Source organism: Myodes glareolus, chromosome 24 (assembly GCF_982192425.1).
Source record: "Myodes glareolus chromosome 24, mMyoGla1.1, whole genome shotgun sequence".
Taxonomy (NCBI): Eukaryota; Metazoa; Chordata; class Mammalia; order Rodentia; family Cricetidae; genus Myodes; species Myodes glareolus.
Window position 1 is genome coordinate 1,558,825 of NC_142049.1, and position 17,922 is coordinate 1,576,746.

Sequence of the window (17,922 nt, forward strand, 5' to 3'; positions counted from 1 at the left end):
TCTGAGTTACAAAACCCCCTTTGCTAGGTGTGTTTCCAGCCACCTGTGTGCCACCTGTGATCCTAGCCCAGGGAGGCTGAGATAGGATTACACCAAGTTTCAGGCCATCCTGGGCTATAGGGGAAGACTCTGTCTCAGGTAATAAACACACACAAAGGACCTTATTTTCCCATTGGGAAATTGAGATTGAGAGAGTTTAAGAAAATACTTACGATCTCACTTATTACTGTGAAGTTAAGATTTGGATCCAGATCTGCGTTGTCATTTAGAAAAAGCAGAGGTGGGGGGCAAGGTACAGACAGAGCTCTTCCTGGGGAAAAGTGAAATGAGAGGGGAGTGGGGAGAAGACTGGCCTGTGGGGACTGGAGTAACAGAAGAGGGAGGATGGATGGATGGACAGACAGAGGGAAAGAAAGAGATGGGAGGTAGGCAGGGCCCTTTTGAAAGTGTCTCATGTGCACAGGAGGTGCTCTTAGGGCCTCAGCTGAGGACCAGCCTGTCAGAACCCAAGGTCAGGCGGTACTGCTGCCGAGAACTAACAGTCTGTCCATCCTAAGAACCCCGCCCCCTCGTGCTGTGCTATGGCCGCGTGTCTGGGTGGGCCCTGGCGACCCTCTGCTCTCCCTTGGAGTGAAAACCAGTTCTCTCCGGTGATTCCCTGGTACTACTGTTAAAGTCACCCTAAAATGTTAGCCATAGGTTGTTTCTTTAACGTTTTGGTGATATTTGTTCAGTGTGTACATTCTGATGCTTTTGAAAGGAGATTTTTAAGCCTGATCTTTTTTATTTTTCTATAAAATTTGTCTGGTCTTTTGGTAGGTATTAAATCTAAGCAAATTTTGAGCATATTGAGTCTTTCATTCTGTAGACATGGTTTATCTGTTCATTTATGAATTGCTTCCTTGATTTCATTCACTAGTATTTTGTAGTTTTCAGCCTTCAGGTTACAAATATTATATTTATAGCTATATATTTCTATTTTTTAAATGAAATTTTAAATTGATACGGCTTTAGAGGTTGGGGAGACGGTTCTGTTAGTAAGAGCTTGCTGCACAAATCTGAGGGCCTGATTAGAATCCCCAGGACCTGAGACGAAGCCATTCCCGAGGTGCCATTCTGTAACCCAGTGGTGGGATGCTGAGCCAGGGATTCCCAGAGTTCACTGCTTGGCAACCCGTCTGAACAGGAAGGAGAGCTCGGGTTAGTGAGAGATACTGCCTCAAAACACAAGGTGGAGATGACTAATGAAGTCACCCGATGCTGACCTCTGGCCTGCACACACATGCACATTCTCATGCTTGAACATGTATGCACGGATATACCACACATAAAAATTACCATTGTTTTAAAAATATTCCTATTTACAGTTCTGGCTACTGAGTGAGGAAAGGCATGCTTCTGTATGAAACCATTGTATTACCTTGATAAATGCACATAGATAATGTGAGTTGAACACCGTTGAATTCCTTCTTTCCAAGAAGTATACTTTTGTTGTTGTTGTTTTTTATTGTTGTTTATTTGTGACAGGGTCTCCTGTAGTTCAGGCAGGACTTGAACTTGGTCATAGCTGAGGATGACCTTGATTTCTTGATCTTCCTCCTTTGGCTTCCTGAGTTGTGGGACGATAGGCATGCACCACCCGTGCCCAGGGTCTTAGTAGCTGTTACCACCCCATGACAAAATACCCCACAGGAAGCAGGCTGAAGCAGGGAGGGAGGAGTTAATCTTGGCTCACAGTTTCAGGGTGCCATCCATCATGGCTGGGGATGGGGGAGATGAATAGGAAGTGTCTCCCTCCCCAGACCTCAGGACCCGCCCCCTAGTGACCTACTTTTTCTTGCAGGCTCCATTTTGCAAAGGTTTTCCAGCGTCTTCTAACAGGCTTATCCTCTGGGGACCAAGTGTGCAAATACCCAGATCTAGGAAAGGATCATTTAATTTTTAAACTGTAACACTCGTCTTAAAATGTACTTCTTCACTCTTTGTTTGGGGTCTTATTTCATTGCTACTACCTGCAGGACATTGTTCAATATAAATTACTGGGGGTGGGCGGACAATTCTGTGTCTCTATTCTGCCTTATCTTGGGGAAAACATTCAGCCTTTGGCTCTTTATATTATGGGATTATTCAGCCTTTCACTATTAAATATCATATTATCAGGTTAGAGAAGTTTCTTCTTGTTCTTAACATGCTGAGCAGCTCTGGCCTCAAGGGACGCTGAACTTTATTACTTTAGGTTGAGTTCTGATAGGAACCCTCTTTAGTGACGATGCATTATCCTTTGCATGTATAAGCATGTTGGGTTTTTGCATGCTAACAGATTTGATAATATTTTGCTTGACCATTTCACAGCGTACTTGTTTGCTGGTATGGCACAGGAAGGGCTGGTCTCATGGACTTGGGCAGCCTGCTTCTGTTTTTTAGGAGAGTTTTTTTTTTTAAAATAGGTTTTTTACCATTCTACAAATATTTGACAGAAGTTTTCAATAGAACCTTCTAGGTGTTGATTTCTTTGTGGGAAGGTTTTGACAGAGGACTTACAGTCTCAGACGTGGGGTTTCTTCATCAAGTGTTGGTGATTTCTCTTTGAAAGAAGTTGCCTGTTTGAACTGAGGATTTACATTTATTGGCATAAAGTTGCCTGCAGTCATTGCTAATCCCTCGTGTATGGGTGGATCTGCAGGGAGCCCGCTGTGTCCTTCAGCCTGGTGTTTTTCTCTCCTGACCACTCTCTCTCAGTTTATTAACTTTCAAGTAGTGTTTGACTTCATAAATTACCGTTTTCAGGTACATTGATCTGTTTTCATCTTTAATTATGGTGATTATTTTGCTTGTTGCTGATACTCCTGGAAATTCTTTCTTTAGCTTCTTACTGGGGAAACTGAGTTCCTGATTTGAGAATTTACTTTGTCCTCAAAATAAGCAGTTGGTAATTGTTTTCTAAGCATCAATTCAGGGATAGCCCAAAATTTTTCCTTTTTATTCGTTTTCAAATATTTTCAAATGTACCTTTTATTTCTCCTTTGAGCATAAAGGTAGGCTACTTTTGGCTATTTATTCACTTTTAGATATCTTCTTGTGGTTGTCATCTACTTTAATTCTGTTAAGTTTATAGGAAACCATTTGTATGATTTCAGATTGTTTTATATCTCTAGATAGTCGGTGCACAATGCTATTTCAAGACTATGTCACCTGAATTCTGTAGTCAGGAAACAGAATATTTCATTCATACTTAGATGATGCTGGTCTCAAGTAAATTTAAAGAATGTGTTAGGATTAACCTGAGAAGTTGAGTCGGCTTAGAAATTGATTTCCTTATTTTAAGTTGGGGAAACCATAGACCCCAGCGGGGTGGTGATACACCACAGCCAAAGACGCGTTCTCATGCCAGCTGCAGTGGCAAGCCCCATGTCCTGAAGAGCCTGTCTGTTGTCAGTCAGGAAGTTGTCCCCAGAGAGCATGAACTAAGCTTAGTCTTGTGGATTTGGCTAAGAAGAGGTGGAGTAGTTTGAAGACTGTTTACGGAGGCCACGCAGCACCCTGATGTGTGAAGGTGCAAGTTCTCACTTAGAGTTTTTGTGTTGGAACCTGAGTGATGATAGTGGCAGCTGTATCCTCCTTCCCTTCGGTAATCGCGTGTACAATATGCTCAGGGCCTTCTGAACACCCGGGAACAAGCATTGCTGTCTTGGGCAGTATTCAGGTGAGAAACCAGAAGCACAGAGACAGCAAGTGACTTGTTGAAGGTCACACAGTGATTGGCTTTAGGCTTTTCCTTGTTTATTAGATTAGTACAGTTCTAGGCTGTAGTTTCCTGTTATCACCCTGGAACAACTGAGTCAATCCAAGAGCGAGAATCAGACACCTACACTTCTCACCAGGACCTAGCAGTTCCAGCCTGTGTGCACTGTATGATGGCCTATCTGATCAAGCGTGTTTTTATTAGTCAAGAACAAAGAGATCATTCTGAGGTTTATATTCCTTGATTTCTAGTACATCCATAGACGCTCCCCTGTCCCCTGCCCCGCTGTCTCTCCCCTGTCCCCTGCCCCGCTGTCTGTCCCTCACCTGTCCCCTGCCCCGTTGTCTGTCCCTCACCTGTCCCCTGTCCCCTGTCCTGCTGTCTCTCACCTGTCCCCTGCCCCGCTGTCCCTCACCTGTCCCCTGCCCCGCTGTCTCTCACCTGTCCCCTGCCCCGCTGTCTCTCACCTGTCCCCTGCCCCGCTGTCTGTCTCTCACCTGTCCCCTGCCCCGCTGTTCCTCACCTGTCCCCTGCTCAAGCGCTGGTTTCTTTGCTCTCCTTTGTGTAGGTCGTAGCCAGTCTGTTTCTCAGCATGGGAACAGGTGAAGTTACAGCTGTCCTGCCTTGACCTCTGCAATAAGAACTAATTAGTGTGTTTCCCTCCTTCTTTAGATTCACGCTCGCAACCAAAACGAAATCATTTTTGGGCTGAACGACGGCTACTACGGTGCCCCATTTGAACATAAGGTAAGAGGATTCTTCGAATGGCCTGAGTTTTGCTTCATGTAGGTGCCTTGCCCCTGGGAAGATTGTCTCCTGGGGAGGTCTGTGCACACAGAAGCTTGTTTCAAGTGTCACCATGAGCCTCTCTGGGGACTTAGGGCGAATGTCTTTTCGAGTGAGAACTTGCTTTGTTGGACCTGCAACCACTCCCGGTAATCATTCCTAAATCCCGATTATGTTCTCTTAAAGGAAACGTAAGCTAGCTCTTTTCTTTTCTTCTACTTAATTCCTTGAGGATTGAGAAAGAGTGGTGAGCTGGACAAGGTGGCAGAGGCTTGTAATCCTGGCCACTCAGAAGGCTGCAGCCGAGGGTCACAGGATTGGGTCCTGCCCTGGTTCAGAGTGAGTTCAAGGCCTCCCTGATCTCACGATGAAAAGAGGCTGGGGGTGTTGCTCAGCCTTACGGGGCTCACCTACCACGCTGGGAGCCCTGGGCTCAAGCCCCACTCCTCCTCTCCCTGCAAATCAAGATTGGTGACTTTTGTACAAATGGAATGGTTTACTTAAAGTGTTTCAGTTATATGCTTCATCATTCTCAGTAAGCCTAAGAAACCCGTATTACACTGGTCATAACTACACACCTTTAGTCCCGGCACTCAAGAGGCGGAGGCAGGTAAATTTATATGAGTTTGGGGCCAGCCTGGTCTATAGAGGGAATTCTAGGCCAGCCTAGTGTGTAAAGTGAGATACTGCCTCGAAAGAGAGAAAGAAGGAAACTAAAATTGAAGCTGTTTGATGTCATTGCTGTCTCTACATCTAAAGATGAAGAGAGAAGGGAGGAGGCAGGGAGTCATTCTTAGCAGGGACCATCGGTGACAGGTGACTCAGCATCTTTCTGTAGCATACTCTTAACCAACACCATGGTGTTCTCTTCTCTCCATTTCATAGCCGTGGGTAAACTTCTTGGGGTCTAGAGAGTGGCTGAACCAAGATGTTGGGTTTCCTGACCCGAATCTGCTTTCCCAACTCTGACCTAAAAACAAACAAAACCAAAACAAAACTGTGAAGTCCACAGCTTGTGTTCATTCAGAGGTCCCATTGTTTCATAATCTCGGTCGTGCGAGAAGCCATTGCTCGGATGCACGGTCACTCCACAGTTTGCTGATGTTTTAGGGTTGGCTGCTGTGCTCAAATGTGAGAGTGTAGTGGTAAGGCGGGCCTGGCGCACAGCTCTCTCTGGCTGCGTGGCTGAGGTAGAGTTCAAGTATGGCCTGTGCTGGTGTTGTGAGAAGAGTGCTCCTGGACGTGGTTTCTGGAGTTAATAATCCAGGTTATGACTAAAAGACAGGTATGTGATAGGTGTGGGTGCTGAATGGAGAGAGCTTTCCAGAAGAGGAGACTAAGGCTGAAAGCCCATGGGGTGGAAGGGGCCTTGCGAGTCTCTGTCACAGTAGCAATCTACCGGCCACCACATGGAGTGCTGAGGGGTTTTACCCACAGGCGAGTCTCTGTCACAGTAGCACACTACCGGCCACCACATGGAGTGCTGAGGGGTTTTATCCACGGGCCTGGCTCATGCTTTGGTCAAGTGAGTTGTAATGGTTTTACTCTGGCCTATTTCGAAGAGCCAGCATGTGTGTGGGAAGATGGTGAGAAGGATCATCGGGTATAGTGTGTAAGGGATGTAGCAGTTTGGAACAGGGCCACGCAGCGTAGGCGAGAAGGGTCTGTTGTTGTTTTAAGGAAGTGGATGGCTTTCAGGGTCACCCAGGTGCTAGGCAAGCCCTTTACCTCTGAGCCACACCCCCAGCTCAGAAGACAGAGTGAGGGTTTAAGGAGATAAAGCCATTAGGGTTTGTTATGGTTTGCATTTGAGGTAAAAGGAAAAAAGAGATGTAAAGGATGAGTTTGGATTTCTGGCTAGATAAAGATGCTAGCCACAGGAAGCTTTAGGACCCAGGAATGGACTAGGGCCAGGAATGAGGAAGAACACAGATCTCGAGGTAAGTTGTGACTGCAGGGGTGTGTGGTGTCTTTAGGTGCAGGCATGGAAACTAGGCATTTGGATATGCAAATCTGGAGTTCAGAGGACAGAACTGAACTAGGGTTATGAATGTGGGGCTGATAGGCATAACTGGATATCAACATGTAGAAGAATAAAAGTAGATCCATGTCTATCGCCATGCACAAAACTCAAGTCCAAATGGATCAAAGACCTCCACATAAAACCATCCACACTGAACCTCATAGAAGAGAAAGTAGGAAGTACACTTGAATGCATTGGCACAGGAGACCACTTCCTAAATAGAACCCCAGTAGTACAGACACCGAGAGAAACAATAAGTGGGACCTCCTGAAACTGAGCACCTTCTGTAGAACAAAGGACATGGTCAACAAGAAGAGCAGCACCCATAGAATGGGAAAAGATCTTCACCACACCAATCGGACAGAGGGCTGATCTCCAAAATATACAAAGAACTAAAAATATTGGTCATCAAAAACAAATAATCCAATAAAAAAATGGGGTACAGACTTAAACAGAGAACTCTCAACAGAGGATTCTAAAGTGGCTGAAAGACACTTAAGGAAATGCTCAATATCCTTATTATTTATATATCCTCAATATCCTTATATATCTTATTGCCATCAGAGAAATGCAAATCAAAACAACTCTGAGATTCTATCTTACACCTGTAAGAATGACCAAGATCAAAAACTCTGATGACAACTTATGTTGGAGAGGTTATGGGGTAAAAGGAACACTCCTGCATTGCTGGTGGGAATGCAAACTGGTACAACCCCTTTGGATATCAGTATGGTAATTTCTTAGAAAATTAGGAAACAACCTTCCTCAAGACACAGCAATACCACTTTTGGGTATATACCCAAGGATGCTCATACTACAAGGACTTGTGCTCAACTATGTTCATAGCAGCATTATTTGTCATAGCCAGAACCTGGTAACAAATGCCCCTCGACCGAAGAATAGATAAAGAAGATGTGATACATTTACACAATGGCGTACTACACAGCAGAAGAAAATAATGACATCTTGAAATTTGCAGACAAATGGATGGATCTAGAAGACATCATATTGAGTGAGGTAACCCAGACTCAGAAAGACAAATATTATATGTACTCACTCATATGTGGCTTTTAGATATGAATCAAAGAAAAACAGCCTACAATTCACAATCCCAGAGAACCTAGATAACAAAGAGGATCCTAAGAGACCCATACATGGATCTAATCTACCTGGGAAGTAGAAAAAGACAAGATCTCCTGAGTAAATTGGGAGCATGGGGATCATGGGAGAGGGTAGAAGGGGAGGGGAGAGGAAGGGAGGTGAGTGGAGAAATATATATAACCCATTAAAAGTAATTTTTTACAAATGTGCAAAGCCACTAAAGTCATGAATGTGTGTAACATAGGCTAGGAATAGACAGTAGAATAGAGAAGAGGGGCTGAGTGACCCAGCTGTGGACCCCAACTGCCAGAGGACAAGCGGAGAAGGGGACAGTGGGCAGTGACCACAGAAACAAAGGAGGTTGTTGTTGGGGAATCTGCAAGGTCAAGGCTCTGATTGTCTCATTCCCTTCCCTTTCTTTAAACTTGCAGGGTCTGATTGTTTTTGTGCTTTGTTTTTGAAGGAGATGGGGTGGTCAAGTAAACCAAGGGCTGAAAATTGCCTTTGTACTTTAGCATACAGAATTTATTCTAGGCGATATCTTTAGATATATCTTTAGATATCGGAGTTCCAGCTCCGAAAGGCTTCCCCCTTTCTTTCCCAGCTCCATCTCCTCAGTTCCTGCAGGATGTCTAGACCTCCCCTGCCAGATCTATTGCTTTGTCTGGAGACCTGTCTTCCTCTCCGTGAGCTCTGTAAGGCCACATTGACACATGCAGTGCTGGCTCCCCGTTCCCTGCTGCAGTTCTCAGGACATGGTATTTGCTTAGTAAAAACATTTGTGATTAAGTCAGAGCACAGTGAGGCTCCCTTTGCTGGGCTGTTTGCCATTCCCAAGGCTGTCCTGGAGCTGGAGGGGTGACTCACCCTGCAGTTGGTCTCTAGCTCATCACCGTGCAGAGTGTGGCAGTCAGAGAAGATGGTAGCATTGAGAGCCTGTTGTAAAAGGAGCAGCGGACTGCTTTCCTGCCGCCCGACTCCCGGCTGCCTGGTTAGCTTATACCCCAAATAACAACACACAAATTGTATTCATTTAAACACTGCCTGGCCCATTAGTTCTAGCCTCTAATGGGCTAACTCTCACATCCTGATTCAATCCATTTCTAATAATCTGTATGACACCACGAGACTGTATTGATTGCTCTTCTTGTTGAGGGAAAGCAACTTCAGGAAGGGAGGGCATTCAGTCCATTGCAGAGGGGAGGGCGTGGCCGCAGGACAAAGAGGTGCGGTCAAGAGGCAGAGAAAGATGAACGCTGGTGCTCAGCTTCTACTCCCCACCTTTACTATCCAGTCTGAGACCTCAGTCCTCAAGGCGGTACCACCACAAAGGGGACTCACTTTTTCGTCCTTAGATAAGCCTCTGGAAACCGACACAGTCACCCCCAGAGTTGATTCTCTCTCAGTCCAGTCAAGTTGGCAGTGCAGGTTAACCACCTCAGTAAGGTTCAAGAGCAATCAACCAGAGCTGGCCAGTGAGTGACACACGCCTGTAGTCCTAGCACTAGGGGAGGAGGGAGCAAGGTCGGTGGAGTTAAGGCCCAGCTTGATCTACAGAGTCAAATCTAGGACAGCCTCATCTAAACAGGGTTTTTGAAACCCTGTCTCAAAAAAACAAAACAAAACAAATAGCAAACAACCCCACCCCCACCCAAATGAAAGCACACTGTTGTTACTTCTGATGTAGTCTTTGTGCTAAGAATCTGCCCTCAGTTTGTGGGTGTGCTGAGGGGAACTTAAAAAGCTTTTAAACAATTTAGACATCATTGTGACATTTTAAGTTATGGTCTTTGAAAGTATCAGTTCTCAGTGGACTGAATAAAGAATTTCAACAACTGCTGCTTCCCTAGAGTGGGTGAAATGTCACGGTGGTGATACGTGAGGGCCAGGTTGAGAGTCTCCGGGGCCATCAGTTTGTCTGACGGGAGGCCGGAAATAGTAAAAAGCTGTGCGATTTGGTAGAAGAATTTGAATTCCAGTCAGGCATGGTAGGAAGCGGAGGCAAGAAGATCCGGAAGGAGTTCCAAGCTACGCGGAGAGTTTGAGGACAGCCTGAGCGACGTGAGATGCAGCCTCAAAACAAATAAGTGAGAAAGGCAGACTTGAAACCCATGTGTACATGTTCAGATACTAGAAGTTTCTCATTAGCAAAGCGGACAAGGAGGACTGGAAAGAAAAATAAAGGCTTTGTTAGCTTGGTGGCGGTAACATGGTGGTGGTAACATGGGGGCGGCAGAGAGTCCACAGCAGAGTGGGTGTGTTTGCATTTGAAACACTTACCTGCTCAGGTGACAGGACTTTGTGAATGACCGAGCCTTCAGCACTAGAGTTTCTGGGACCCCAGTGCAGCCTCTGCTTTCTGCGCAGTGACATCACTCTGCCTGCCAGAGCGTGGCAGCTCCCTCAGCTCCCTCAGGGAAACCATGAGCTGTGATCCAGTGTTCCATCCCTCGCTTAATCCTCTGCAGGCATTGTTGAGTACCACGTTGTTCCGGATAGTGTTGTCAAGCGTGTGGCATGCGAGTGTTTAAAGCAACACAGAGATCTTTGAGTAAATGATAATTAAAATTTCTATTATTGTAAAAGTGATTCTCCCCTCCATCGCTCTGTTCACCACCCAAACATTAAAACTAAGTGTAAAGCAAAGATGAGCAGACGTTCATATTTTGAGTTAAAGAGGCAAGGCAGTATGTATTTCAGACCCCGGTTTGCACCGGGTTGATTAAAATATTGTTTTCAATGCTGAGCTGCTTGGGTCCTGCAGATGAGGCGGGTAAATCACTGAAGACCTTTAAAGTTTGGCGACTCTGAGAACACTGGTTCCTTGAGTGTTGAGTGGTGGGAGAGAGGCTGCTGCAAGGCTTTGGGGATGGTGGGAAATAGGAAAGGCTCTTGGCCAGTACGTGTGCAGCCTTTCCTTTGAGATGCCCATGCAGGGTTTTGCCTGTAAGGCATGCAGGTCTGCTCCCTGGGCCTGGGTTTCCTTTTGGCAGCTGTTCTATCTGGAGACTGCCGTCTGCTGCTGTGGGTGGCATAAGAACACCGGCTTCAGAACTGTACTTCTGTGGATTTCACCACGCTGACTGCTGCTTCCTGAGGAGATCCTGGAAAAACTGGGTTTGCATTCACATGTGTAAACATAGGAAACCCTCAGCTGACTGGGGATTACACATCAGTGTATGTGACACGGCTGGCACGGGAGCGGCGTTCCTCAACAAACGGGACCCGGCTCTCACTAGGCTTTAACCCCATGATGAGTGTTCCCACCTCTTCTGGTCAGTCAAAGCATGTTGTGTCAGTGAATGCAGGCAACAGGTTCATTTAGGTCTACCATAGAGAGTATTGGGAGTTAAAATCTCTCTCTACCCACTAAGCGTAACTTTTGGCGTTGAGTTTTACCCAGGTGAGTATTACCTGGCCTTTTCCCCTCATACTGAAAATTGCAGAAGCAATGTCTGTAGGGGTCCAGTAGGTGGCGCTGCTTTCTCACTTTAGTGAAAAGGAAATTGGAACAGGAATGGAATTCAAGTCAAAAGGAGCAACATTTTTCAAACGAAATGAACATAGATTGAAATAGCAACTTACTGATGAGTTTCACAAATGTAAGCGCCTAAAAGGCCATCTCGAGTCGGTGGTGGAGCTGGCATTGAGAAACTAAGGGACAAGATCTGTATTGAGGCCTGTGTAAATAAATTATATATATTTTAAAGGCATGCCACTTTTGAAATGTAGGATCCCTGATTTGTAATCCCAGCTTTGTTCCCCAATAGTGTTTATTTCACCAATCATGTAGCCTCCCTTAGTTCTAGGTGCTTCATCTCAAAAGTCAGGAAATCCTAGTTTGTTTTAGGGAGTTGGGCATGGTGGCATGCACCCTGGTCTCAGCAGGGAGCCAGGCGTGGCAGCATCCCAGAGTTAGGAAGCTGAGGCAGGAAGAACTCAATCTTAAAGCCAGCAAGGGCTACGTCTAAGATGCTGTCTTTTTTTAAAAAAAGCAGAAAACATTAGAATTATCCAGCCCAATGCCCTCGTTTCATAAAACTGGGTCACAGAGAGCCTTTTGGCCTCGTGCATGTGAGTCCCATGCTATGATACCTGACATGGCTGTCATTATATGTGGTTAGCACACCTATAGGTAATCTAAAGAATCACTATGTACTTCCACATCTCTTCGGTCTACGGATTTAGAGCAAGTTTGCTCCATCCTTGCACCAGCTGCAGAGGTGGGCGGGGCTGCTCGGCCTAGGGTTATTTGCATTTGAAGCACAGATTCAGTGACTTTCTTCACTGTGTGTCTTAACTTCCTCTGTGCAGTTTTCTCTTCAGAAGCCTTTGGACAGACAGACCTCTGGGTTCCAGTTTGCTACAATGTATTGGAGGGCCTGTCTTCCTTTTTTAGAGAACACAGCTAATACCAGGGCCAGGAGCATACTTTTGCCAAGTGTGCAGGTAGTCGCCACCATAAGAGAGAGAAGCCTAGATAACAGGATGAGTTAGTGGCAGAACTGGGAGCAGAGAACATCTCTGTCTTTTTACTTTCTCCATTACTCCCTGTCACCACGAAAAGGGAATGGCGGTGTTCCTCACCTTTCTGGTTCTTCTTGACGTTTCTTCTGTCACTTCACCTCCTTGGCTGTGAGCAATACCTGCTGTCGTCTTTGGCTGACAGTAGCTGAAGTGGAGTGGACAACGGTGAGTCCTCACAAGGGGGACCTGGAAGTGAAGAGGTTTTCACATAACTGGCGTCTGGGATGGAGAAGCTCAACGGTAGAGGCCTGCTCTTGGCCGCCGTGGCGGTGGATCTAACCTGATGGCCGAGCACAGCCTCTCCCCCCTCCCCGCCCCCGCAGCTGCACGCAGTAGAACACTTAGAAGTCAGGGTTTTATCTCAAGCTTGGCCTGTGTTTGAGTGACATGGAGCTGGGCGGTGATCGTTTCTGCTCAGGTCTTACATGTGATCGCACCACTTGGAACTTGCGTTATAGATGGTTATGAATCACCATGTGGGTGCTGGGAATTGAACCTGGGTCCTCTGATAGAGCAGTAAGTGTTCTTACCTGCTGAACCTCTGTCCCCCAAAAGTTGGAACAGCATATTCTACCCAATCATCCCTTCTTCCCCACCTCCAGTAGGAGAAATACAGACCGACCAGATCCTCAGGGCTATTTGTTTGCTGCCTGTGTTATTCTAACCTGTCTTGGTATCTGAGCTGATGTAGACCTCGGGTAAGCTTGTTTCTGATCCAATCTTGACTACCTGCAATGTCAGACATTATACCAGACACTGTGCATATTTTCATTTACTCTGGAGCAGCTTCGTGAGACAGCTGTCCTCAGTGTGTGAGCAGAGTGCCTTGAAAGAAAGCATTAAACTGCGAACGCAGGATTCCACGGCCGGTAGGTGGGCAGCAGGCTCTCCGCTTGAGCTCTGGTCTGACTCACTCAGAAACCACTGCTTCAGAACTGGGCCACGTGGCATCTGTGCGCTCCTCCACTCAGATAGTGTGTCAGAGTCCCACGTCTCCCACTGGCTGTGCCTCGTTGGACTGACTTGAGGTCTTGTCAGGAGGAGGCACACGGGGAGCACAAGCTGCGGATCCCCCAGATCCACTAAAGTCACACCCGTCAGGGCTGTGCTTGGCTTCCCTCTGGCTCCCCTACTCCCCCTTTTTCTTGGATCAAATTAACTTTTTTGACAGATGTTTGGAAAACAGTCTTATCCGGTAATTTATATTTATAAATCCTCTGCTACAGTGTGGTCCCCATCCTCTGCCTTCCCCGAAGCCAGAACATAACCTGGGAAAACGCCACGTTTCCTGCTACGAGTTTGGAGGCCCTTGTCTTCTCAGCACGATTGTTGAGCTTTTGAGAATCCTAATGCCGGGAGATGGAGAGCCAAGTGTGACTCTTCCTTGAGATGTTTTAGATTCTTGAGAAACAAACAGAAACAGCCTGAGGTTTGTCCTCGCAGGGACTCAGAGCTGAGCATTTTGTTTGTTTAAAGTCCCGGGGCTTGTTTTGCTATTCCCTTTAAGGTTAGATTTGGAATGACTCAGTGTAGTTTAAACTCTTCTACAAGCTGGTGGCCCCCTTACCCCGGCTCTTCGTCTGACCAGTGAGCTCGCTAACACTGTTGCCTTCTCTTCCGCCCGTCACTTCTGCTGGCTTCGCTCAGGTGACAGTAGGTTTCGTTTTGTGTGTACTCTCTCTTCCTTTAAGGCATATGCTCCTTTGCAGCTGAGGTTGTGTGTGTGTGTGTGTGTGTGTGTGTGTGTGTGTGTGCTTTCACTCATCTATGGGTATGGCAGCTGTGGTCAGTAACGTATCTTGTTTCACTGCTCTCTGCATCATCATTCACCATCACCACCATACCATCAACACCATCATCATCATCACCACCATACCATCAACACCATCATCACCACCACCATCATCATCACCATCATCACCATCTTCATCACCATCATCATCATCACCACTATCATCGTCACCACCATCATCACCACCATCATCATCATCACCATCACCACCATACCATCAACACCATCATCATCACTATCACCATCATCATCACCACCATCATCACCATCACCACCATACCATCAACACCATCATCATCACCATCATCACTATCACCATTATCATCATCACCACCATCATCATCACCATCATCACTATCACCATTATCATCATCACCACCATCATCACCATCACCATCATCATCACCATCATCACCACCATCATCATCATCACCATCACCACCATACCATCAACACCATCATCATCACCATCATCACTATCACCATTATCATCATCACCACCATCATCATCACCATCATCATCATCACCATCACCATCATCATCACCATCATCACCACCATCATCATCATCACCATCTCCACAATCATCAGAGACAGGCTCTCTCTCTGAACACAGAACCCATTGATTTGGCTAGGCTGGCAGTGATCTTCCTGCCTCTACACCCTACAACCAGTTGCAGACACACAAAGTTGCACCTGGCTTTTATGTTCCCGGAAGAAACTGGACTCGAGTCCTCAGCTCGTCTGGCAGGTTCCTCTGTGTCACTCTTATGGTTTCCCCGCCTGGTGCACATTTTCCCATGAGTGAATGGAGCTCACTAGAGTCACACCCCTGTCTCCGCTCCAATCTTCTGTAAAACAGACATCGTGCTCAAAGGACCGCCTCTTCAGCAGGGTCCCTCTGTCCTTCCGCACGGAGCAGCAGCTCCCAAGGCTCTTAATCTGCTGTCTCCATGACAGTTACATGGTGACTTTTACTTTGAAAGTGCCCCTCGAACAAGAGCCTCTTCCTTGCTGCTCTCAAGGTTCTTTGAAAACTACTATTTTTTATTTTAGGATCTCATATCTTTGCTCACAATGCTGTCCCTCTTGCACAGCACTTCTCACCGTTTCGAGAGAGAGAGAGAGAGAAAGAGAGGAAAAGTATGTCTGAAACTGTGGCCAAATTGGGGGCAGGGGAATGTCCATATTGAGCTCAGTGTCTGAGAAGAGGTCTCCCCCTCTGCTTTAACAGCTTAGCATCTGGGCTTCATCAGAACGCGGGCAGGAGTCCGCGGCCTGCAGATGCTTAGCAGGGACACTTGCAGTTTTCTTCAGTTTCAACTTGGCCAGCACTTGAAAGTGTATTAGTGTCCATGCACATGTGCACATGGGACACACGCAGGTAGCCGGGCACATGCACACTGTGCTGCAGAGAGGACGCTTCCCCATCTGTGGGGCAAGTCACCAGCTTTGCTTGTTTTCTTCCTTTTGCCCATCTGAAATCTTATTCCATGCTCACTGGTCATGGGAAGCCAGTGTGCGACACACTCGTGTTCACACTGGACAGACCGTTGGAAGCTTACTGGTCACGGGCAGTCAGTGTGCGACACACTCGTGCTCACGCAGGACAGACCTGTCTGAAGCTCACTGGTCACGGGAAGCCAGTGTGCGACACACTCGTGTTCACACTGGACAGACCGTTGGAAGCTTACTGGTCACGGGCAGTCAGTGTGCGACACACTCGTGCTCACGCAGGACAGACCTGTCTGAAGCTCACTGGTCACGGGCAGTCAGTGTGCGACACACTCGTGCTCACGCTGGACAGACCCGCAACGAAGCTGTTGTGCTTGTCTTCAGGCTCCACTGGATTTTGTTTTCCTTAGCACATGGTATCTGAATTTTTAAAACCTTTATTTGTTTTGTGTGTGTGTTTGTGTGTGTGTGTGTGCGTGTGTGTGCGCGCGCGTGCGTGCACAAGCATGCATTTGCATTTGTGGGTGACCCTGGAAGCAAGAAGAGGGCACTGGATTTCCCCAGCTGGAGTTACAGACGGTTGTGAGCCTCTGACCTGGTGCCTGTCTCATCCTTCCAAGTCTCCCTTTCTGGCTAGCTGCATTTTGGTCAGGTTCTTGGGTGGCTCAGAGACTGGTGCCTCCCCCTGCTTCAGATTCAACCAGGTCTTCTCTCCTCTCCCATTAGGTTCTTTAATTCGGTGACAGTACCAGTGTGCTCCCATCTCTTAGGTCAGATCACTATCCCCTTTCTGAGCCAGTGCTGATGGAGGTCAGCACTGTGGGTTTTGTTTTCTCATTTCTAAGACACTGATGTAATTACTTGTTTCAAATCAAGGCAGTAGCATTTGTCTGTTCTCAGTAGTTAGGAGCTTGCAATGTCTTGCCAAAATCTGACCATTTCTTTCTAAATTACCTTCTTAACATTTCCTCATGCTAAAAGTTTGTCCTTATCACTTAGACCCATTTTCCGTAGGACGTTCTTTGTCCTAGGCATGTAACCCACATTCAGCACGGGCGTTCTTCCTATGCTCCCATGATGCCTGGTGTTTCCCTTGTCCTGACTGCCTTTCTTGACGACTGTCCTGTGTGTGAAGGCAGAGCGAGCCTCTGCCTTCGGCTGGGTTTATTGCTGGTGTGTAGTACAGCTCCTGGCATGGTGTGCTGTATATATGTGTGAGTGTGTGTGTGTGTGTGTGTGTCTGTGTGTGTCTGTGTGTGTGTGTGTGTGTGTGTGTGTGTGTGTCTGTATAGTATTATACATAATACCACATGGTTGCTGGGAGTGCATAATGCGTCTGTGGCGGGGACCCTGTGGGGTTTGTGGGATGTCCTAGTTGATCGTTAACTGCTGTGAAGCTTCTCATCCAGAATTCTGCCATGCTCAGTAACTTCTGAGCATTTCTTATAGGCACTTGTCATTTACAAATTATTAGACCATAAAGGGACCTCTTCCTTTTCGCTTCTAGACTTATTTTTTGCCCCATTTTCCACATCGTCATTAACTGTTGTTAAGTTTTCCCAGGCTGTCTCTGGTGAGGTCCCCCCCCCCTTCTCTCCATCTGCTCTATTCAGGCAGCCCCCAGGTCCCTTTGAATCCTTTGAAACATCTCCATTTCTGTAATCCTTGCTCGGCCTGCCGCCCCAGAGGGTTCAACTCTGGCAGCGGTTTCCTGGTGACCCGTGGTGGACTCTGCTGGTTGTGTCTACTCTGTCTTGCTCACCACTTCTTAGTAACCTTGCCGTGGCTTACTTAGGTCCTTTCATTCCTTTACCTGAAAGTTGCATAGAGTAAATTTTCATTGTCTGCTGTGTGCATGCGTTCCCTTCTCTGATCTGATTTCCCGCGTTGTGCTCCACCCTAGCTTCTGAGAGTAGAGAAGGCTCCCCTCTCCCTCCCTCTCCCTCCCCACCCTTTCACTGCTGCTGCTATTGGGGTCAGAATTTGCAATACATATGGGGTGTGTGTATTTTTGTGTGTCTCTGTGTGTGGCATATGTACATATTTGTGTTTGTATACAAACGTGGCTTCTCCTAAAATTGCTACATGCAGAATCTACAGGACCTATACATGGACACTGATGTGCTTTCAAGTGCTAGTCAAGTCTAGACTGAGAAAAACCGCACCGGTCTCTGCCAGAGGTCGAGTACCTTCCTCATTCTCCCTGGCCCCCTGGACTTTTATAACAGCCAACCAGCTGGTGGCTGGGCATTCCGCCTCCCCCACGTCACTCTACTCTGCTCTGACAGTCACATGGCCGCCTTGGAAACCACCCCGAGCCTCGCTGCCCGGGATCAGGACCCCCCACCTCCTCACTCCGCAGTGTTGCCCACTGTCTTCATCTTTAGTCTGAACAATTTCTGTGTTGCTGAAGCCGAACGAACCAGGCAGCCATTTGATTTTCCAGGATGCAGCTTGTGATTCCCACTGTCCTGCTTTGGCTAAAGGTGTTCAGCC

At 46.9% G+C, this 17,922-nt stretch overlaps 1 protein-coding gene across 4 annotated transcripts in view; it reads left to right on the forward strand.

Annotated features, from left to right (window-relative positions):
• Nucleotides 1–17,922, forward strand: part of Uvrag (UV radiation resistance associated) — a 231,516-nt gene that overhangs the window by 39,376 nt on the left and 174,218 nt on the right. For all 4 annotated transcript variants that reach the window (XM_048435068.3, XM_048435070.3, XM_048435071.3 and 1 more), the window contains exon 5: nucleotides 4,415–4,489. In XM_048435068.3, coding sequence (XP_048291025.3) covers nucleotides 4,415–4,489 — 75 coding nt within the window. The remainder of the gene's footprint in view (nucleotides 1–4,414; nucleotides 4,490–17,922) is intronic.